Below are 23862 nucleotides of genomic sequence, written 5' to 3' on the forward strand. Positions count from 1 at the left end.
TTTATTTTATAAAAAATATTTTTATTTGATGTTGGTTTGATAATTATATGTATTTGATTAAAAATATAATTAAAATTAAAGTTGAATAAAAAATAATTTAATTTTAATAATACAGCAAAATTTACCTAATATTGTTTATGTGAACAATATAAAAATAAATTAATTCTCTCTGCAAGATACGAACCAAAAAGAAAAGATAGATGAATATTACTTTTAACTAACCCGCATTTGAAACGTTAATTATAATGGGTACTGTACATAATAAAATAACATTTATTATTTTACCAAATATTTTGTTTACGTGGTTGGCTTCAAACCCTGAAGCAGCCACGAAACAAACACGCTATAGAGGATGATGTTGGCCTGGCTTTGAGTTGGGCACTAACTCAACTCCCTGAAGATGCGAAGCTTTGATGTTTCGCTGTTACTTTCTTCAAACTTCTACTGGCTTTTCCACATGCTGCCACCGTTTCTCTAAATCCCTTGCAGTTTTGTTTCATCCTCACAATTAAAAGCAGGAGGATGAATAAAAAAAATTGAAAAATTAATTAAACTAAAAAATAAAAAAAAAATCATAAAAAAACTGATTAAAACTACTAAAATTTTTAAAAAACCAGTATGTTTGATTCGGTTTGGGTTTTACAAAAAAATTAAAAAAATAAACTGAATTGAACCAAATAAAAAAACCAAACTAAACCAAAAAACAGAGTCAAAACTAAAAAAACCCAAGCCATACTAGAAAAACCAAGCTAAACGGGTTTGAAATGGGTTTTGTTCTAAAAACTGAACCAAATCAAACCAAAACTAATCAGTTTAAATTAATTTTAGTTTTTTAATTTTTAAAAACTAAATCAAATAAAAAATAATTACCCTTAACTCCTAGAGTGGGTATAAAAGAACATTATCCCCCAACAATTCTAATATTTCTTGTCTGATGATTTTCTTATGTTTGGGAACCGAAGACATATAATGTTGTCATTGCATATAGTTAATTTAGCAGCATTCAAATAGTTAAGTTGGCCTAATAATTATGAAAAAGAAAAACGGTATAAAAATATATAAAAACTAATTTTTATGTAAAGAAAAAAATATTAATTTTTTTAAAACGTAAAAATCTAACTCTCTCTTGTCTAGAATTTCAATTTCACACGACTGCTATTAAACGCTTCAAATCCGGCAACGAAGCTAGTGTGATACTGACCAGTAAAATCTAAACAGTCACCCTGAGAAAAAAAGTATTCTAATCCAACGGCTCATAAAAATAACCCTAGAATCTCCCAACTCCTAATTAATAGCCATAGGCTCCTCTGACCCTACCCGCCCCCCCCTCTCTCTCCTTGCACGTGTTCCTCACGTATATAACCAGTATTATAAATTTCGTATTTTCCGAAATCCACACTCAATCGATTCTCATACTCCACTTGTTACCCTTCTTTCTTACAGCACTCATCGACACCATTGAACCAAAATCCCTCCAACAAATCCAACGGTGTGAAAATCCCCTTTCACAATTCTATCGCGCCCTTTAATATTACTCTTCATTCTTTCATCCGACGCATGCAAGCAATCCACGTGCCCTATACCCCCATTCTCAAATCCCATCACCGCCGCCTGTTTCTTATGTGTATCTCTCTCACTCATCAAACCCAACCAAACGAGTTAAACAGCATTTCGTTTCCTTTCGTGACAAAAACACACAAAAAGTAATATCACTCACGCTCTTTCTCTCACCGGGACCTATCGTCTTTCAATTAACCGGAACCCTAACTCGATCCACCGGCGAATTCAAGATTCTGGTGTGTTATACAATCTCCGGCAACTATTAATTCTGTGCTTCTGTTACTTTACGTGAGTTTAATTAGGTTTTGGAAGTTTGGAAGAGGAAGCTAATTAGTTCCTTAGGGGTTTTGTTGGAAAAATTAGATGAGCGTACGATTGGGGAAGAGTAGACGACCAGGGCTTCGTCACCGAATGGAGGGAGGTAGCGTCTCTAGACTTGCTCTGGTACTGTTCATTTCCTACTTTTTTTTTCCCTTGCTAATATTAAAAGCAGATAAGGTTAGAGACTCTTTTTTTTTTCGCTTTAGTTTTGTTGCTAATAATTTTGAAAGCTTAAAAGACTTGGTCTTTTTGTTTTTGGTTTATGAATAATTGGTAATTAGTACAAAGAAGTTGTTAATTATATATTGTTAAAGTTATCGAAAGCTTGAACTAGGGTTTTGAGGGATTTAGCTGCATTAATCAGTTTAGTTAATATTGATTTAGAGACGAAAAGAAGTTTCTTTTAGCTGTTGACCTGGAGTGGAGATTTAACATGTTTTAAATTCATAAGAATTTTATTTTTTGGGGGCTTAACTTGTTATTATAGTTCAGGTGACATATGCTCAAAAGTACGCGTATATATTTGAAGGATATGCAAAGTTGATGGGTTTTTTTTGTTCCTTCACAGCTGTTTTTTTCTTACCTGCATCGCCATGTAAGATAGGCAATTTTACTGTAGATGTTGTAGTTTCGGGTAATTGGCTTGGTCCCTTATGTTTTTATTTGGTTCGATGGGGGGAGGACACGCCTGTTGAACCAAAAAAAATGACCAAGTCAATCACCCCAAATTACACGTACAGCACAACATCCTTGGTCCCAATTTTCTTATTAGTGTCATTTGTCTTTTCCAGTTTGATTTGTTTGGATAGTTTACTTCAACTTAATTGATGCATTTCTGTCATAAATGTTGAGCATGGTCTGCTAGTTTATTCTTAATTTTTCCACTTGTGAGCAATTCTAAACTGGATTGATGAGATTATTAATTTACATTTTCTTCTTCATCTATTCATTATTCACTGTACAGCCCATGATCTTCAGTGTTGCTGAAAATTTGGATCACTATCATTTTCCAACTGCATGAGAGAAACCGCCAAATTCATTTTAAACTGTCCTTATTAAACTTGTTTTCCAAGACAAGTACATAGTTTTTTATTTATCTCTCATGGCACAAATATCCTTACTGTGTCCAATAAGTTAAAGTTTGTCATGAAATATCTTCCCAAGTTTTTATTTCTAAGCAAGTTTTCTTTGAAGAATTAAAAAACAAAATCCATCGTTTTTTTATTTTTATAGTGTGAGAACAATTTATATTGGAAGTATCTTGTCTCTCTGAATAACAAAGTTATATGTATTCAAATTTGGATTTCTGTTTTATTAATCAATCAAAAACAGTAAGACAAAGTTAGATGACATTGCTTTATGATGATATAATATTGAATGGCATACTTCCAATATTGTCTTCATCTGTAATTTTTTATTTACAGTTGCATGGGATCCGGGTGTAATAACGCCTAGAAAGACAGTTAAAGACCAAAAACCTCTTTGTTTCCTAACTATATAAGCTGTTGAAATAGTACTTTCATTGTCCTGCTCTTTTTTACATGATGCCATCAACAATAATGCTAATTCCTAGGCCCCTTACCCTTTTTGCATCACTATCAACCTCTCCCATAACCATGACAATGCATTGGCTGTGAGGTGCTAGTTAGCATTACTACGAGGCATACCAGAGGAATCACCCCACACAAGGAAGTAGCATGATTAATCGAAAGGCTGGATAATAGTGATGTAGTAGTGGCGGGCATTGTTAGTTTGCACCTTCTGCTAAATGGTTTGAGAGCGACATGTGATGTTGAGTTAACTATTAAGTCATAACTATTAATTATAAAAATTCTGGGCTTGTGTGTCCTGATGTTGCATCCATTTTTCTATGTAAGATTACATTTCAAATTTGTTATTCCTTAATTGTTGTATTTCTTTCTATCCTGATATATAGCATGATGTTTTTATAATTGTTGTATTCCTTAATTGTTGTATTTCTTTCTATCCTTAAATTTTTACATCTGTAATTGCATCTGACTGCTTTCTTCTCCGTCTCACTGTTTTAGGGACACACCCATGGATTATGATGAAAATGATTTTCAAAATCACAATCTTCATTTAGCTGGTGAAGGAAGCAACAAATTTCCTTCTGTTTTACAGCCATATGCTCTTCCCAAGTTTGATTTCGATGACAGTCTAAATGGATCTTTAAGGTTTGATAGTTTGGTTGAGACTGAGGTTCTTCTTGGCATTGAAAGTAACGAAGACAATCAGTGGATTGAAGATTTCTCTCGTGGTACCAGTGGGATACAGTTTAGTTCAAGTGCAGCAGAGTCTTGTTCTCTATCAAGACGCAACAATGTCTGGTCTGAAGCTACTTCCTCAGAATCTGTTGAAATGTTATTAAAATCTGTTGGCCAGGAAGATAATACTCCTATACAAACTAATACTAAGGAGTCAGATGCCTGTGATGAACTGGGTTGCATACTAAAGCACATGGAGCCCATCTTGAAACAGGATAATGATACATCACCTAAAGTGGAAGATACTGCGAATTTACAGGCTAAATTTCTGCCAGGCGAGGATGTGGAAGATTTTTCTGTGTTGGATAATGATGTTGGACAGCAGCAGCCTCTTGATGATAGTTCTCAGGATCATAAAGGTGAAGCATCTGCTGATAGTGGTTTGGGACCTTTAGTTGACCTATCTGCTATTAGTGTAGAGGTCAGGCAACCTGTTATTGAAGGGAGTCTGTCCATTGATAGTAAATCTAATCATGTTACTCAAAGGGAGATCGATAATGTTGTGAATGGATCTTCAAATGATAGGCCACAGAAAGTTCCTGCTTCAGGGATGCAGGATGGTGCCTCTGTGCAAAGTAGCACTACAGGAAATATTGAATTGAATGAAAAAGATGGCCCAGATGATATAAATATCACTTCTGATGATAGTAAAGATTTTCTGGAAACAGACACTGGTGAGAATCAGAAAAAGGGACAAGTATCAAGTCAAGAGGGCCAAATGGAGGATGAGAATCCTTGTTTGGATGCAGTGGAATCTATGGAAGAAGCTAACATCATTGAAACTAACTCGAGTAATTTGGGGGAACCTTCTTGCAAAATACTGAATTCACATTCTGGCTTCCCAGAAGACTTAGTGACTAGTGATCAGTCCAAAGTGGATACAGTTGGGGGATCAGTGATGGCTGTTGAAGATAATACTACTTTTAAGGGGCATGAAATTGAGGACTCAAATGGTTCCCAATTGGATAACAAGAACCTATCTAATAAGTGTGAGGGATCTCTCCTGTCTGCTGAAGACTGTGGGCCTGCTAAAGTGAAAGTTGGTGGAACTCGCAGCAGCGATACAGGTGGTGTTTCTAGTTTGGCTAAGGTGTGCTGTTCAGCTGAAGTTGTCGGAGAAGTGGCCCATGTTTCATCCTCTTTCCTTGCTGAATCATCACAAATATGTGGGAAGTCTGTGGTTTCCGCTGAGGGAAAGGACACCATAGAGCTTCCTTCTGGCAATGTTAGCACTGAAAACAATTTCATAGCTTCGAGATTGCAATCAGATGCTGCTTCTGACAACAATTCGGGTAAATGATGAAATGTTATTCCTTGGAATATTGCATTAAGCTGGCATAATTTATTTTTTTGCTAAAATATTTGTTTCTCTCTCTGTTGCAGCATCAGATGTTAGCTGCGAACATGCTCACGTGGTAACCTTTGCTACAATGGATGGTGTTCCAGCACCTTCTGGTGATGTCACTAATGTAGATGCAGTTATTGGTCACAAAGATGTCAAAATGTCACTTTTAAGTGAGATGGGGTTAAGTCCCTTAGATAAAGAGAAAGAAACCACGGACAAGATTTATGTGGAGGCCAGTTTATCAGGTCTGAAGACCTCTTGTCAAGTGATAGCTGGATTGGATCCTGGTTCTGAATCCAAAAAAGGTGCTTCTTCTGGTGCTGCAGGACAGATATTATGTGAGTCAGCTGAACAATCTCCATTAATGGTGGATGCTAGTAAAACAGAAGGACCTCATTCAGAAGTAATTGATAAGGTCAGCCTGAAGAGCACAAAGGAAATGAATGTGTGTCCAGTTCTTTGTGATTCAACTGCAAACAAGGGAGATGATGTTGAAGTGTTGGTAAAAGAAAATGATGAAAAGGAATCATCCAAAGTTTCAGGTGAGCTATAGCAACTTAGATGATAAGCATATTAGAACATGACTCTTAGGTTCTATTTTATTCACAGCTCATTGTACTCCCCAATATGTGTGCGGATATGCAAATTCAGATCATATAGTTTGCTATATCTTTTGGATGTTTATGAAGCTAGATGCCATGCCTTTTGTTTTAATTTGAATATGGCATTGTGGCTAATTATTTCAGCTGACACTCTGTTTTTATACATGTTTATCAGTAACTGGTACATACAAGAGTGAATTATCGTTTAGGTTTCTTCCCCCTATCTTGCTATCCTGATATGGGTATCCTGATTTGATGAATCCGATTTTTTTATTCTCGCAAGAACTCTTATGATTATGGCTTTGCCTCTCTGTGTCTTTTATTATGCAGAACCAACTGTAAACAAGAATGAGATGCTAGGACCTATCTCCTCAGAAAAGGAAGAGGGTCGAGAGGATGCTAACCAGAAAGGTCAGGAAGAAAATGAAGACGTCATAGTGTCTGAAGATAATAGTGATGGGAAGATTGCTGTCCCTAGCACAAACGGTTAGCCATTCATTTATTCCTTGTTGTTTTACCGTTAATCTGCCATTCCTGCATGGTAGCCTTGTCTGTGGTTCTTATTTGATTAAATAAAAAAAAAAACTCATGAATGTTCCTGGAGTTTTGTACCTTTAAAACTTCATTTTACATGGTTTGCTAGATTGTGGAAGTTGTGCTGATGTTGGCAAAGCAGCCAGTGGTTCCCCTACTGTCATCAGAGCCGCCAGAGATTTTCAGAGTGAAAGTGACAAGGATGGAGCCAAATATTCAGTTGAGCAGGCTGCTGTTGCTGATAGCAATGCCAGCAAAGCTTTGTCTCGTTCTCAGGATCTGAAACAAAATGATGCATCCAAAGATGAAAGGAGCTTCACTTTTGAGGTCAGTCCGCTGGCAAAAATGCCTCAAAAAGAAGTCGGCAATAAATGGCAGCCCTTTTTGAACAAACCAACCACTGAAGCCTACCCGGTAAAATTTCGATATGCACATCCTTTATTACCTCCCAATCATAATCTGACCTTATATTGACAAATACCTCTTATGATCCTAATCAATTTATTTTGTGTCTTTTCCTTTTCCTTTTCCTTTTTTGCTTCTCTTTGAAGATTTTGAATGCTTCTCCATCATCTGGTCTGGTCCAAATAGATCCCAAGCTTGCCCAAGATCTTCCTCATGGAAATCCAAAGGTGTCTGATGTAGCCATTGTGCGTAGTGGCTCTAAAGGTACTTCTGAGCGTAAAACAAGACGATCATCTGGTAAGGCCATGGAAAAGGAGAGTGCGAGAAAGGGAAATCCTATTAAAGATACTGCTTCTGTGAGGCTAGAAAAGGGGGCAAAAACAAACAATGTCTCCCCAAGCCCTTCTGGGATAGCGCAACATGTGCAATCAAATGAGATGCAGCGCTATGGTCATGTGGATTCCAGTACTAAGAAACCATTTGTCCATGCATCTTCAAGCCTTCCAGATCTGAATTCTTCTGCTTCTCCATCTGTGATGTTTCAACAACCCTTCACGGACTTGCAACAAGTGCAATTGCGTGCTCAGATATTTGTTTATGGCGCTTTGATGTAGGTCCTGCTGTTTTGTTATTGTAATATTGTTAGTGCCATTGCATTTTGGCACATATATGGGCTGAGTTGGCAAGATTAATTTCAGGATGTGATTCAGGTGCTTTTGGATGTCTTAGGTGGTGTTCATGATCTCTTAGCTCCTCTCATCCCAAAAGAGAGGAAAGAAAAAGAAAAAAAGAAAATACATATTCTGAACTGTTTTTTCATTTGGTTGTTGGATTTAATGGGTGGCTTTTGAATTTGCTGGATCCTTCTGCATGTTATATGTATAAAACCCTTACCGTTTGATGATTATGATATACCTAAATCTCACTTAATTTTGTTTGTGTCACAGACAAGGAACAGCTCCAGATGAAGCATATATGAGATCAGCATTTGGAGGATCTGGTTAGTGGCACTTTTCCTTGTTTTGTGATAATTCTCGACATTAAAAGAGAAACACATTCACTTTGACAATGTCCTGGTAGATTGTGGTAAAAGCATATGGGAGAATGCCCTACGCTCTTCTATAGAACGGCTTCATGGTCAAAAAACTAATCTCACTACTCCAGAAACCCCTTTGCAGTCACGTCCTGGTATGTCTGTGATTTTAAGCTGTCTAATCTTGCTTTAGCTTTGGTTGATTTACAAGTGTGACACAAATGAGATCTGCAGGTGTCAGAGCTCCTGATCAAGCAATTAAACAGAGTACTGTTCAAAGTAAAGTAATCTCTCCACCTATTGGTCGATCCAGCAAGGGTACTCCAACAATTGTGAACCCCATGGTGCCCCTTTCTTCACCGCTCTGGAGTGTACCTACCCCTGCTGGCGACGCATTTCAATCAAGCAGCATGCCAAGGGCTCCCATTATGGATCATCAGCGGGCACTTTCTCCTATGCATCCTCATCAAACTCCACAGATAAGAAATTTTTCTGGTAACCCTTGGATATCTCAGGCACCTTTTTGCGGTCCCTGGGCTCCATCTCCACAAACACCTGCACTTGACACAAGTAGTCATTTTTCTGCGCAATTGCCTATCACAGAACCAGTTCAATTGACACCTGTGAAAGACTTATCCATGCCAATTATCTCTGGTGCAAGGCATGTTTCTCCTGGTCCTGTAGCTCAGAGTGGGGCTTCCACCAGTGTTTTTACTGGGACTTTTCCTGTTCCAGATGCAAAAAAGGTTGCAGTGTCTTCCAGTCAACCTCCTGCTGATCCCAAACCTAGGAAAAGAAAAAAGAACTCAGTTTCTGATAGTCCAGGTCAGAATATTTTGCCTCCTCGCCTTCGAACAGGATCAGTTTCTGCTCCTGTTGTTACCAGTCATCTGTCTACTTCTGTTGCCAGTACAAGCCCTATCATCTTTCTTTCTAAAGCCCCTACAGAGAAATTTGTGACTTCTGTATCTCCTACACCTACTGATATCAGAAATGGGAATCAGAATGCAGAACAGAGGAATATTTTGGCAGAGGAAACCCTTGATAAAGTGAAGGCTGCGAGAGTGCAGGCAGAGGATGCTGCCACTCTTGCTGCTGCTGCTGTTTGTCACAGCCTGGAAATGTGGAATCAGTTGGATAAGCAGAGAAATTCTGGGTTATCACCAGATATTGAAACCAAACTAGCTTCTGCAGCTGCTGCAATAGCTGCAGCTGCTGCTGTTGCAAAAGCAGCAGCGGCAGCTGCCAAAGTTGCATCTAGTGCTGCAGTGCAAGCAAAACTGTTGGCTGATGAAGCAGTAAATTCTGGTGGTTACAACAATCCCAGTCAAGACAATACAATTTCTGTTTCTGAAGGCATGAAGAATTTGGGAAAGGCTACTCCTGCTTCCATCCTGAAGGGTGATGATGGGACAAACAGTTCCAGTTCAATCCTTATTGTGGCAAGGGAGGCTGCTAGACGGAGAGTTGAAGTTGCTTCTGCTGCTGCAAAACGAGCTGAAAATATGGATGCTATTGTTAAAGCTGCGGAGCTGGCTGCAGAAGCTGTGTCTCAAGCTGGGAAGATAGTTGCTGTGGGCGATCCTTTGCCACAGAATGAGCTAGTAGCTGTGGGTCCAGAGGGCTATTGGAAAGTAGCCAAAATAAATAATGAACTGATCTCTAAATCAAATGCTATAGGTAGAAAAACTCTTAACATAGATAGAGTTGGAGAGGGACCACACGCTCCAACTGAGGAGTCCACTGAGGACCATGTGAGATTGGAAGATGGTTTCTTGAGTTCTGGTGCAGCTGCTGCAAAGGATGTTAAAGGACAAGAGGGCTACAAGGTGTCTGAATCTGAGAATGGTTCAAGATCTTTGGGAACTATAGAAAACTTTAACAGCATCAAGGAGGGGTCCCTTGTAGAGGTTTGGAATCGCCAACTTTTCTTAGGTTCCATTATTGGAATTGTAAATCTTAATATATAAAGTTTGATAATTTTGTGTTCCTTTTTATGTTTCATCAAAGTTTGTTTGCCTTGAGTCCTTGTTAACTTATCAGTGTTTTTTGCTTTCCTAGGTTTTCAAAGATGGGAATGGATTTAAAGCAGCCTGGTTCTCTGCCAATGTCGTGGATTTAAAGGATGGGAGTGCATATGTGAGTTATACTAATCTTTCATCAGTTGAAGGTGAGTCATTGTGTTTATTGTCAATATATGTATTAGAAATTAGTAGATAGTTCTGAATGCAGAAAACTTGGAGAATCCTTGTGCTCAATTTCTTTTTGCTTCATGTGCTTTTTTATGTATATATGATAACTTGAAGAATGCCAGATGTGGCTTGTATGATGTGTTGCCCCAACTGCTGACATATGCATAGTTGCCTTAATATCTGTATCTATGGAGCTAATTCTATAAATGTTCTTACCTGTGTGGTTGTTTTAATTTGTGATCTGTACGAACTATGATGAACATGCCTGGAGGTCCAGGAGTACTGAAATGTGGGTTTTGACCTAGAAGATACAATCTTTGATAGTGTCATGTTCAACAGCATCACACAGGCTTTGCTGATCTCCCATACATACATAACCTTGTGGTCAGAGAGAATTTCCTTGTTGAATTCTATTATTGGCATCTTGCTCATCACAGCCACTGGCAGTGATTCTCTAAGGAGTCTCCTCAAGTAGCTTGTTGAAAGAAAAGGGAATAATTGTAGCATTAGTATTTTTGCACCCGCACATGCACATCAATTGATCATATTTTATTGTTTTGATTGTCTGCAGGCTCAGAAAAGCTAAAGGAGTGGGTGACACTTAGAGGTGAAGGAGAGAGAGCACCAAAAATACGAATAGCTCGCCCTATTACTGCCGTGCAATTAGAAGGAACAAGGAAGAGGCGACGAGCTGCCATGGTGGACCATATTTGGTCTGTTGGTGATAGAGTGGATGCATGGATTCAAGATAGGTATGTTACTACGTTTCTATACCATGCAGCTGTAGTGTGTGGGACCAACATTTAACAGGAATTTTCAAATATATGCGAGAAAAAATCCATTTATGTTTCTGGTACAAAATTGCTGGGGTAAAATATAGAGAATTACTCACAACTGGATGCAATTCTGATAGGTGAATAACTAAGTTTTGAATCCTATCTACACCCAGGTGCTATTTTATCAAGTGATTATAACCTCTTCAATCAATTCAAATAAATCTTTTACTAATATTTACTCCTCTTTAAACTTCCAGCTTTATATATATTAGAAATAGAAAAATATGAAAGTCTTTGTTTTAGCTTGAAACATCTCCCTTTCAGGGGGGATAAAGAAAAAAGGATACTTTTAAGCAAGGCTATGTTAGGATAGCAAGTTCTCCCATAAACTTTGGAAGAGAATATTGCAGTGTTGAAAATGTAGTTCATGCTTTTGTGAGGGTTGCCCATGCTCTCTTCCATTGCCTTCTACGCATAATTCAATCTAATGAATTTTTTCCCAATCCTTTGTGCTGTGAGGGCCTGTAAATGATGTGTTTTAAACTGCTGCACCCATGGTTTGGCACTTTATATATCATGCTACTCTGTATTTTCCATTCTGATACGTGTGAGATATTCTTCAGCTGGTGGGAAGGAGTGGTCATTGAAAGAAGCAAGAAAGATGGCACCACACTAACAGTCCAATTTCCAGGCATGTACAATTGGTTACTGTAGTTGAATGAATAATCACATGGTTGCATGCTTCTCGGTTAGTGGATATAAAGGTAGCATTTCATTTATGAATCTATGTCACTCTGCTTGCAGTTCAAGGAGAAACATCTGTTGTTAGAGCATGGCATCTTCGGCCTTCTCTCCTATGGGAAAATGGGGAATGGATTGAATGGTCCAGTTCAAGGGTGGGCTCTCATTCGACCAACAAGGTGCATTAATTTGATATTTCACTGTGTATTGACCTTAAACTTTCTTGCTTGCACTGACTTACAGATTTGATGCTCCAGGGTGATACTCCACAGGAAAAACGACTGAGGGTGCGGAGCCCTGCAGTGGACACCAAAGGGAATGATAAGTTGTCAAAAGGTTTTGATTCTGTGGAAACTAATAAACCTGATGAGCCAACTTTATTGGATTTAGCTGCTCATGAAAAATTGTTTAATATTGGTAAGAGTGCCAAAGATGGTAATAAACCTGACGGGCTCAGAATGGCACGGACTGGCTTGCAGAAGGAAGGATCAAAAGTGATCTTTGGTGTACCAAAGCCTGGGAAAAAAAGGAAGTTTATGGAAGTGAGCAAGCATTATGTTGCAGATCAGAGCAGCAAAAACAACGATGCAAATGATTCAGTAAAGTTTGATAAATATTTTATGCCTCGGGGATCAGGATCCCGTGGATGGAAGAATACTTTAAGAACTGAATCAATCGCAAACCGAACAGCGGCATCGAAGCCCAAGGTGTTTAAGTCAGGAAAGCCACAGAATGTTTCTGGTAGAACAATTACTCAGGACAACTCATTGACAACTACAGTTTCTGCTTCCAGTGATGGTGCTGTTACAGATCATGTTGCAAAGACCAAGGCTTCTATAAGCCATGTTGAAAATACATCCGAAAAACGTAACTTGACTGACTTTCAGCCCTTATCTAGCTCCGTGCGAGTAACAGAGGGTCCAATATTTTCTTCCTTTCCTCTTCCTTCAGGTACACTTTCCTCTAAGAAAACTTCCACATCAACTGCTAAACCTCAACGGGTAAGTAAAGGAAAACTTGCTCCTGCTGGTGGAAAGTTGGGTAGAATTGAAGAGGACAAAGTTTTCAATGGAGATTCTTCAAAATCAACATCTGATGTCACAGAGCCACGAAGGTCTAATCGTAGAATTCAGCCTACATCAAGAGTAAGTTCTTAGAGCTCTGAATTCATACCTTGTGCTAGTCTCCTCCCTGGATCTGCTTCTGTGAGGATGATAATGGCCTTTATTGTTTTTGAAGCATTTGATGTAATAGCATGCACTTTAGTTTATTGCATCAAATCTTTTTTTATTTGGTAGCTTGCTTTTTCTCACCCATACAAAGCAGGCTGGTTTCTTCCTCATCCCCTTTGTTAGGGGACAGTAGGTCTGTAGAAAATCTAGCTTCCTTTTGACAATACCCATGTTGATATGCTGATTTCTACTCAACCTAGCATATTTTAGCTCGTCAGCAATGTCCAAAGGTTTTTGGAGCATCTCTTTCAGAAAGACATGTTTCTATACTTTGTATCTGTCCAGTGAACGCTTTTTCATTCGGTCAAAGATGGGTAATGAATAAAAATTGAGGAATTGTGGGTGCAAACAATTTGAAGATAATCTTTTCTCCTTACAATTTTCCCCTAAATATCGCTGGTGCAAGTGGAACCACTTGCCTATTCCTGTTAATTGTATAAATAGTCCTGTTAATTGTATAAATAGTCCTGGGAGGGTGAGTTTCAAAAAAGAATTTTTAAGTTCTTTGGGTCATTTGTTGGGTTTTTCGTTGCCATTTTCTTGGGATCTTCTTTGGAGCAGTTCAAATTGATAGTAGTCATGACTTTTTGCCATGGAGTACCTTCTGTTTTTATTATCCTTTTCTTGGCAATTGTTTTTCAAGCAGATTAACGTCTTCATGCCTTGTTGATCGTTGTTGTTCGCAGCTGTTAGAAGGGCTACAAAGCTCCTTGATGGTGTCAAAAGTTCCATCTGTGTCGCATGATAAAAGTCAGAAAAGTAGGACTGCTTCTAGAGGTAACATCTCCCTGCTGAATTGCAGGGGATTCCAGCCTCGTGTGTGCATTTGTAGATGATTGAAAATTGATAAAACTGTGACTGCTTTCGTTGTTGCAGGGAATAACCATGGTTGAGAGGAGCTCATGCAATGATGATATCGAGTGCAAAGATGCTCCATTGTGGCTGGACAACACTGCAAGAGTAGTTGTGTATATTTATAGTAGAGGTGATAGGTAGGAATGGAAATTCTGCTTGGGATAATATGACATGTAGTGGGTAGATGTTCATATCAATTTTAGTTTATTTGCGATGATGATTTGATCTCCCAGCGTTTGCCATAAGGGTCGTATATGGAAAATCTCCATATAGTTTGGCTTGAAATCGCAGGAAGCTTTGCTGATCAGTCATGTATGCCTTGTGAATTCCCGTTTTAGGTGGTCGGTGGTCGGTGGGGATGGTTATTTCCACATTCAATAAGCTTTTCTTTAGTTTTCTGAATGGAAGTTGCTATTTAAATTTAGCGAGGGGGGCTGATTGAACTGCTAGAGGTCCCTGGCCCCTGGCCCCTGGTTACTTTTGTTAGAGCGCTATAATATCGATCATTTACTACTTGAGCCGAGGTATATATATACCTTGTAAGAGATTACGTGTTAGGTCCGATATACGAAGAAGAAAAAAATAAATAAAGTGGATGATCCTCCTCTAGTCCTATTGGTTCTTGAACTGTGAGGTTTTCTTCCTAGCTTAGGTTTTCTTGATCTAGTGTATGATCTAGTCTTCAGAACCTGTCTCAGTGTAGCTTAGCTTGTAAATGTATAGAATGGATGACAACCTGCTGCGATGGCTCTAGGTTGCCGCTCTAAAAAAATTAACCGCGGTACATAGAAAGTGGTTCGTAGCTTAGGGAACGGTTTGGATTTGTTGTTTTAGTGTTTTATGGAAGTATTTTTGACAAATTAATATTGGTTTTTAGTGTTTTTTTTAATGATTTTAATTAAGTCTGAAAAAAATTATTTTAATATTTTCTTAAAGAAAAATATTTTGAAAAGTATAAAGCTTAGCAAAATCTTTTCACTGTCATAACAGGGTTGATCGCAGCTTTATCGTCCGTAACTAGCTTTCCTTTTCTTTTTCGTTCCATGAAATGAAATGAGCGCTTGATACGCGAAACGAGGCTGCTTTGCTTATAAAAATCAACAAACGGATGGCCAGCAAGGACACCGTTTCCATTTGTCTTGCACGTCTCTAAGCTTTTTTTCCTTCTGCATGGTAAAACCACTGCGGTGGCAAACAATTTCACACTGCAGCCCGCTTCCAGTTATCTCAAACACATGTAGAGAACGCAGAACATGACTGCACAGTAAAGTTGCACTCCGTTGATGCATCCAAATAAGTTCCATTGACCTCACAAACCTACAAACATGTTTCCCTAGCAAAACTATCTATAGACAATTGCAGATCATTTAAGTTCCCCGACTCCTGTAGGCCTAGTTCATTCAATGATCTAATCACAGACTGGAGAGAAGGAAAGCAGATACTACATTGGAGAAGGCTTAAGTTACGATGCCGCTATCAATAAAAATCTTGTGCCAGCATGTGAAGAGGCATGTGCTCGTAAGATGAAATCTTGGAGGCATAAATTTCTGCCTGCTACTAATCAGGAGCTGCCTCCACTCTTACCATCAGTCAGGGAAAATTTAATCATCCTCATTCTCTCTTTAAAGATATCGGTTCTTCTCCCATTCTTCTCTTCAATCTCTGGAGGCTTTTGTCACCTTGGTTCTCTCCAACATACTTAGAGTGAACTTTTTCCTTCAAGTTCACAGGAATCCTGGCTAACAGTTGATCTTTACCCTTGCTGTTTTCATCATCAGTGAATGGCCTCTCACAGATACAAGATGGATATTCATGAAAGTCACCCCGTCCAGGCCTCACCTCATCTGGCTCTCCCATAAATCCTCTCTGGCTTGCCTTCACCTTTTTGGAAAATGTATCCCAGCCCATCCGATCCCTTGCCATGAACAATGCACTAAGCTTCTTTGCGTTTGGTCTGATGGTCCTCTTATGCCCAGCGTACCTCCTTGGATCCATTATTTATGAAAAAAAATATTTGTGCAAGGAAATGGCACGTAAAAAAGAGTGAATTATACAAGAGTGACTTTTTTATGTACTAAATGACAGCATATAATGTTACAAGCAAGATTTTAAATTTTTGGAGGGGTGTACTATTATATGGGACAATTATAATTACGGAAACAGAATAATTAATAATGCATCGATCATAAAGAACACATCTATAGTAAACAAATATTAGTAAATGTAAGTATCTCTAGATTATTTTTTTCTTGAGAAGGATCCCTAAAATTACTCATTATATAATGTCTTGATTGCCTTTAGATGATAATGACATAAAAAATCCAGTACTCACACAAAAAGATATTCTTGGGAATTTACATATTAGAGTTCAATTCAGCCATTCTGGCTCAAACTTTAATCTCAATAAATTATCTAATCTGAGCCCAGGGCAATATTAATGCAGTTCAACAATTTCCATATTATCACAAGAGAAGCAAGCATGTTTTTTCAGTTAGATCTTACTGCTGTTTTTTCCTTATAATACCTGAGAATATCTTATAGTATGGTCCAAAAACTCAAATTTGTCTAAGACATCACACAGAAAATGTAGAACATATAGGCAGCAGTATTTTCAAAGAACTATCTGCCTTGAAAATTCAAATTTAAATCACTTATTCCTCGGTATTATAATCAAATTATGGACCACAAATTAATTTCAAGCTCAAGCATATTCAAGACAAATAGGAAACTATGGACTAGTATTTTCTCACCTTTCACCAGCAAGAATCTTGGCCATGTTTCCATTATTATTTGTGACGAAGACATCGCTCTCATCACAGACAATGTAGTCGATGGCCGCCAGGCGGGAAGAAAATGGAAGAAAAGGTTTCAGATCTTCAACTGCCAGCATCTCCTTTGTATAGAAGTTTGGGAAGAGTTCTCTAAGGGGCCTTAGAGTCTCTTCTCCACCATATATTTCTCCAGATGCCACATAGAGGTACGTGTTGTTAGCAAAACCAAGGGCACGCAGCATTAATCCTACTTCATGAGGAGTGAGTGGACATTTTCCTCTCTCTCGCTCTCCATCAGGGCTTAAATCCTAAAATATAGCAAGTACAAATTTGGGATAAATTAAAACGTCAGAATCCATCTTAACAAAGTACGGTCCTCATTTCCTAGTAATTACAAGAAAAGTGCAGTGAGTGACATGAACCTATGGGTAGAGAACCTTTCTTTAAATATAAAATTGGAGATTATAAAGGAATAGCATTCTTTTCTTACAGGTAATGTTGCCCATCTTTTTCTTATTTCCCCGAGCTCAAATCTCTCCTTTTCACCCCCACCAAAGTAACACCCAGAAAACGCAAGCATATCAGGTTCGAACCTGTAATTTTAAACAGTCGGGCCATGAACAACACAGAAATCCAAATATGCACACAAAATTCACCACAGTCGAGCTCAAAACAAAGCTTGCTCATAAAATACAAATGTCAGGATATGATAGCAATCTAGTTGAATTCAATGATAACAATTAAAAGGAGAGTAAGATATAGAAGCCAGTTCTTCTACACAAATGGTCAGTTATAATATATTTAGCATTCATTAGTTGCAAAGACAATCTGATAAGCATCCCTACCACAGCCCACAATGGAATGCATGCAATAGAATCCGAGCATTCATGCACACTGTGTATGTGTGTGAAGAGGGGGAGGGTGTCATGTAACATATAGTTATGTGTGAGGAAGGGGAGGGTGTCATGTAACATATAGTTGTACATGAAAATCTGTGAAAGGTCTAGAATCTAGAGGAGAATCTAGCCAAGATAGCATCCCAAAATCATAAATTTTAGCCATGTCTACTCACAGCTGCCTTGGCCACTAATTGGGGACAAGAACAACAAATCATCCAACTATGTTAATGACATTAAAATTGTGGAAGAAACCTTTTTGTTTTTCTTCAGATTAGACATGTCAATTAAATTTTGAGGTAAAGGTAACAAACCTCAAGTGAACTGCAATATAACGTTTTGCCATCTTTCGCATTTTTGTGACAAGTGTCTCACCAATTTCTTGTATGGGTTTTGTAAATCTTAAAGCATGATAATTAACCCGGCAGCGCAACTTTTGCAGCTCTTCATCAAGGTTACTTGCAAGCCTATAGTCAAACTTTGTCAGCTGCACAACCTGCAAAATTTCATATCCTATTGAATAAAAGGATAATGCTACATAACCCAAACAAAAGTTAACAATTTTCACACAAATAGACACAATGGCAGGAGTCACAATATTATGCAACTTATGGTTCATTTATTTCATCTTTCTGTTTGTGTAAATTCGTTAAAATTCATTTCATTATATTCATCTTTATCCATCAATAAAACACTTCGCACCATGGAGAAAGAGACCTGGCTTTCCAGAACTTTAAAAGAAACACAAGGGTACATGTGGAAAATAATAGCTAACAGGAAACTATCAGATTTAAAAGAATAATTCGAAGCTGAGCAGAGTGCCTTACACGTCTTCTCAATAGTATTGGCAGAACTTGATCCAGATAATATTCAGGAGGGGATTTTCTTGGGACACGCATGGTATATGGGGGTTTTTCCATCGACCGCATGACTTTATCAGGAACTCTTTTCACAATGGTGACATCTTTTGCAAGGTAAGAAATGAACTGATCAATGTCAAAAATGTTGACAAAGTCACTGCATGCAAAGCAACATCTCTTTAATTAGACAATAGGTGTAAGGTTGAATATAAAGAGTGCAATTATGAGAAATAAATAAATGATCTTCTGGATTAAGTACTAATGTAGATAGAATAACAAGTCCTAACTTGCCTATCATCCTTCCAATAAGAGCGATGATCTAACTCGGGCACAACTAATGTAGCATTAAGAATTCGTGCAACAACCACAGCATCTGTTATCTACAAAATTGTCATTTTCGAAACATAATACATTAATCTTCTGGAGAAAATAAGCACGGCAACAAATATATAACCCTGTTTGATAAAGCACTCTCAATCAAAAGTTTCTGTAGCATAATAAGTTAACCTTCACTTACTCCAGTTCTTTGTTGGTTCAACCCTCCACTTGCAGCAATAAGCAAATAGCCATTAGAAGCCCGCTCACGTATGGCAGCTACGTACAAAATTAGCATTGTTAGAAAGTTTAAACGATAATGGAAAATCCCAGCATCCTGTTCAAACTTGAAAAGAAATAACAGAGCAAATAATATCTACTCTAACAGCCACTGATTCAGTGTTGATAGAGAGAAATCGGTCTAACATTGTTACAGAAAACAAAGATTCTAGTAAGAAAAAGCAACTTAAGAAGAAATTTTGAACATACAAGGAAAATTACGCCCTCTTTCGCTACATCCATAGAACAAATTCGAGTACTTCGATTTCCAAATATCAATGCCTTCGCGTCGCCTCCCCTCCTGCCACACCATTGCCACATTACATCAACCCAATCTCTAAAAATATTCAAATTTTCTATTTTTATTAAATAAAAAAAAATACTTTTATTCAAGCAACATTACAAAATAAAACCAAGAAAAATATTGAAAAACTTGTAATTAATTGATTAAGTACCAGCCTAGAGTAGAAGAAGCTGCGCTTGACTAGTCGTTGAGAGTACCACTCAAGATCAGATGCCACGTGTCCAGTGAAGAGAGAAATCAATCCCAAACCAAACAGCATGAAACCGCAAACTAGCGACCGCGGTACCTTCCTCCGCTGCTGTTGCAGCTGCGTCACCGAGGATCTCCACCACCGCCAGTCATTGTATTTATCTTGATGATATTGATAATGCTGGCCGTTTGGCTGGTTTGAAAGAGCCGCCAGGTTCGGTTGTTCCGATATCAAGCTAAGCCTCCAAGGCACTCCCAATTACTTCTACTTCCGATTCTGCCCCTGTTTTCATCATTTAATTTACTCAATTTGCCACCACTCAAATGTTAATATTAACAATGCCAATTGTGTAGAGATAATGGAAAACCCTAAAAATTAAGGTCTCTTCAGAGATCAGACTACTGTTTATAGATTTCTCTTTCTTAATTTTTGAAATGTGGAAGACTGTTACAGGTTTTTTCTTTTCTTTCCTTCCGTTTTCATGGAGAGGAGAGCTGTAAAAAACAAAAGAAGGGAAAGTGAGGGAGAGAGAGCGAGAGGAAACCTGCGGCCATTCACTTTCCAACTCCGTTTATACTTTACAGGAACGTTAGAGGGGCATGAGTTGAACCGTCACAAAAATGAAAGTAAGTTGAACCGTCACCAAAACGATGTTTCCTCTGGTTACATTACATTAGAGCATCCATATCCATATTTTAGTCAAAATAATAGAAAACTATTTTAGCTAATTCTCTAAAAAAAATATTATTATATTCATGCTTTTTAAAATAGAAAGTCCTAAGTATTTTTATTATTTTTTAATAAATTAATTATTTTAAAATTCAAATGCTAAAATGGATATATTTTAATGATAATTTATTTTTAATTATTCAATGATAAACTTTTAAAAATTAATTCTTTTAACGTATGTCAAACACAAATCTTTTGTTATTATTGTAATTGTCATGAATTTTTTTCTCATCCATCTAATTTTTTTATTTATTTTTTTATTTTAAATTCATACTAGTGTTGATTGTCAAGGGATACAATAAATATAACTATTTAAATTATTAATCAATATAATACGAAATGGGGAGATCGGAAAAAAAAAAACTTGATGACAAAAAAAAAGAAAAAAAATAGAAATACTATTAAAATTCACAATGTTTTCCTTTTATAATGTAACTCACAATAAAAAAAATCCATATCATTTAGATTGCTTATGGTATAGCATACATGAGATAGATTTTTTTTTTAAAAAAAGTAAACCATTATAAACTATGTATTTTTGTTAGTTGGTTATCCATAGACTCATTATTAGTCCAAACAAAGTGTAATTGTTTGAGGATTTTTAGGAAAAGATTATTATTTTTAGTTGTTATTATTATTTATATAGTTTAGAAAAAAAATTATGGTGTTCTTATTTTTTTTATTTAATTTAGAAAATAAAATACTGAGATTGATGATTTTATTTTTCCTAGTTTGTTTATGATTCTTTTTATTTTTGAGTTTTTTAATTTATCTGAGAAGTTATAAATATTTTAGATAGACAAACTATATTAAAGTCATTTATTCAATAATAAAAATTTTGAATTAGAATTTGTGGTGTGACTTTATTTAGCAAGGTTTGTGTTGCTTTGTTTTTATTATCTTTCTTATGTTGATTATATTTGATGTCAGATCTTTGCATCACAGTTTTATCATAGTTTTGTAGTTTTTTCAAATTCACCACTAATCATTAAATAACAAAATCAATTATAAAGACAAATATTTCTTCTTCTTCTTTTTACTTGTTTTAGATTCTTAATAAAGAAGAAGCCCTTTACTGATGGGGTAATAGTCATTATCCAAGATATAAAAATCATTTATTAATCCTTTATTTATAGAGCTTTTAGAAGCCTTAAAAGTGTGGTATGGAATGTTTATTACAACAACTAATGTCCATCTCGCGATAAATAAAAAATGTATATTTGAAGTTAGCTTTGTACAGTAAGTAAAAGGGCATGTTCCCTTATCCTTTTTATAAAGGCCTCTAAGGCTAGCCTTAAACAATTCTTCCACCCATCTCCTTATTAAAAATTTTATTGGGCAACACATTTTGTGGAGCTTTTCTTAGCAGGTATGCTAGTGCTGAAGCATGTCACTAGCTTAGTATAGAGGTCATTAAACCCATCAATAGAACTTGACTCTAAATTATTGTATCATAAATGTATAAACTCCCTTGGGTCGGCCAGACCATTATAACTGTCCAAATTTATTTTGTATAACTGTAATCATTAGAGATTTGAGTGTTCAATACTTGTTTGGACAGGAGAGAGCTCTTTTATTGATGGGGGTTATAATCATTCTCCTAAGTATGTTTATTTATAAACCATTTTTGTAATTCTTTATTTATGAAGCTCTCGAGAGTATGACATGGAACAATGATTACGGTAACTAGTGTCCATTTCACGGTAGATAAAAGGAGTATGTTTGGAATATTAGTTCTTTATGTGGGTATTATAATGGCAAGAGTATCCCTTTAAATAACTCTCTTGAATGTCATTCTACCTATTCTTTTATGGGTAGCATAATCATTTATAGATGCGTGATGCGGTCGACAGTGCGCTAGGGCATTATGTGTTGTTAAAGGTGCCAAAAAGGCATTGCATGTTGTTGAAGGTTTTTAAAACTTGTAGGGGATGACAAGATTGATTTTACCCTTAGATTGCAAGCACGATTTAAGTTAAGAGTTGCACCTGACTGGTAAATTGTTAAAGATTTGATTGGGTAGAAGTGTCCGTGATAACAAGTAGATTTGTCATGTATACTGACCTAAGTGTGTCTTAGTTGTGTGTCATGAAATGACTTAGAGATGTCACAAACAAGTTTTAGAAACTTATGGCTTTTAGATTAATTTTCCACAAACAAAACCAATTGATAAGTCCCAAATCCAAGATACTTAGGAATAAGGTTGGTGTGTTGGATAATTGGTTAATCTTTTAGTTTAAATAATATGATTTATCCTCTCTAGTTAAGATATGTGATGGCTAATAGTAGGTGGAGCCTGCTAAGTCAAGGTAGCTTAAATAATATGATCTATTCTCTCTAGTAACTAGTACATGCAAGAGGTCTTATTTGAAGGATACAAGGACTTTTTGATGCTTAAATTAATAACTTTATTGAGAAAGAAAGTATAATAATATTTTAAAGAAATAGAATTTAAAAATATTCTTGTTGAAAGTGTTAAGAATAAAGAGATTGTGAACCTGTGATTTGAAAGATTTATGATATATTTATAGCTTACCATTCTTGTCTTTCCGTGAAAAAAAGATACTAAAGTGTAATGTCATCTTTTATGATATTTTGAGTTGTATTTTACTAAAAATAACACATATTAAATAAATATAAAATATTAAAAGTCTAGCGTTGGTCTTAGAACAATTCTCAATAGAGTGTTGGGCTTGGGTAAGTTTTCGAAGCCCACTAAAGATGAAAATGAATTTGGATATGTTGCCTAGACCTAAAAACATTAGGCATAGGTGTGATAACCCTAGCCTACGAGGGTGCTGGGTGTGTCTACCCTGCATGGGTATACACTCAATGAAATATGTCACTATTTTAGTTTTTTCTTTTAAAAATATTATCTTGAATTTTTATTTTAAATCTAAACCATGTTTTTATTTAACTTCCAAGTTACTTATGGATTTACATATTTACTCTCTCTTTTTTTATCATCTAGGTTTTTTTGTTCTTTGATTTTCTTTGGAGTTAAAAACATTTTTGGTCTAACCCACGATATATCAAAAGGAAGAAGGGAACTAGTAATATTTAAAGATAGTGATTTTAGTGTTGTATTAGTTTTATTGCTCATGCTTTGTTGCGAGTACAGGTCAAAGATGTCAATAATATTCATGCAAGTTTTTTTGGTAAACATTAGCCATAATCTAATAATATACAAAGAGGACCTCATAACCCAATATAAGTAAAAACAAACACAATTGACCATAAAAAACTTTTCACCAGTTTCACTAAGTCAAGTAGTTTCATTAAGCCGAGTTGAGTAGGTAAATAATAAAACCTCTCACCTCGATAGTTTGTATAGCCAGAGCTTTAAATTGATTACGTGGAAATTGCTCCAACATGACTAAGTTTATTTGATTGGGCAAAAGAAAATCCAAATAACTAATAAAAACATGAGTCGGCTTAAAAAAATTGATATAACATTTTTTATTTATTTTAATTTTGAGGTGGATACCAAGCAAGTCACCCTTCAGCCAACCTAGGTTAAATGCAAAATTATGACCCGGGTAATGAGCATGATCACAATGCGCTAGCTCGAGTGGTCAACTATCGTTTTTCTTAACTTTACCCTCATTCTTTCCCTCATTTGCCTTGTACTAGCTTA

At 36.6% G+C, this 23862-nt stretch overlaps 2 protein-coding genes across 6 annotated transcripts; one reads left to right on the forward strand and one right to left on the reverse strand.

Moving 5' to 3' along the window:
• Positions 1–1622: 1622 nt before the first annotated feature.
• LOC105108745 (uncharacterized) lies at positions 1623–14305 on the forward strand. Of its 5 annotated transcripts, none has more exons than XM_011003183.1 (17): positions 1623–2004; positions 3930–5458; positions 5550–6053; positions 6444–6599; positions 6757–7061; positions 7199–7662; positions 8000–8052; positions 8133–8240; positions 8320–9995; positions 10147–10255; positions 10849–11029; positions 11677–11744; positions 11858–11973; positions 12052–12661; positions 12746–12939; positions 13713–13803; positions 13903–14305. In XM_011003183.1, exons 2-17 carry the CDS (start codon positions 3940–3942, stop codon positions 13917–13919), a joined length of 6171 nt encoding a protein of 2056 aa, XP_011001485.1. In that variant the 5' UTR covers positions 1623–2004; positions 3930–3939; the 3' UTR covers positions 13920–14305. The 5 variants fall into 5 exon arrangements, with proteins under 5 accessions (XP_011001485.1, XP_011001482.1, XP_011001483.1 ...); XM_011003180.1 differs by having other exon boundaries at positions 1623–1796; positions 1924–2004; positions 12052–12939; XM_011003181.1 differs by having other exon boundaries at positions 1623–1796; positions 1924–1981; positions 12052–12939.
• An 830-nt stretch (positions 14306–15135) lies between these two features.
• Positions 15136–20050, reverse strand: LOC105108762 (uncharacterized protein At1g04910-like). Its single transcript, XM_011003202.1, has 10 exons — positions 20041–20050; positions 19458–19747; positions 19213–19303; positions 18926–19002; positions 18700–18788; positions 18376–18565; positions 17863–18044; positions 17143–17245; positions 16632–16960; positions 15136–15865 (listed from the first exon to the last, which is right to left on the reverse strand). Exons 1-10 carry the CDS (start codon positions 20048–20050, stop codon positions 15493–15495), a joined length of 1734 nt encoding a protein of 577 aa, XP_011001504.1. The 3' UTR covers positions 15136–15492.
• Positions 20051–23862: the final 3812 nt, after the last annotated feature.

This window comes from Populus euphratica, unplaced genomic scaffold (genome assembly GCF_000495115.2).
Source record: "Populus euphratica unplaced genomic scaffold, PopEup_1.0 scaffold427.1, whole genome shotgun sequence".
Taxonomy (NCBI): domain Eukaryota; kingdom Viridiplantae; phylum Streptophyta; class Magnoliopsida; order Malpighiales; family Salicaceae; genus Populus; species Populus euphratica.

Excerpts from the sequence above, each read along its gene's own strand:
- LOC105108745 (XM_011003178.1), top strand. The coding sequence starts at position 3,940 with ATGGATTATGATGAAAATGATTTTCAAAATCACAATCTTCATTTAGCT. Across the intron at positions 6,600-6,756 it reads TGCTGTCCCTAGCACAAACG|ATTGTGGAAGTTGTGCTGAT; the intron begins GTTAGCCATTCA and ends ATGGTTTGCTAG. Across the intron at positions 10,256-10,848 it reads TAATCTTTCATCAGTTGAAG|GCTCAGAAAAGCTAAAGGAG; the intron begins GTGAGTCATTGT and ends GATTGTCTGCAG.
- LOC105108762 (XM_011003202.1), bottom strand. Across the intron at positions 19,304-19,457 it reads GCTTCTTCTACTCTAGGCTG|GAGGGGAGGCGACGCGAAGG; the intron begins GTACTTAATCAA and ends ATGGTGTGGCAG. Across the intron at positions 18,045-18,375 it reads CAATACTATTGAGAAGACGT|GTTGTGCAGCTGACAAAGTT; the intron begins GTAAGGCACTCT and ends GAAATTTTGCAG.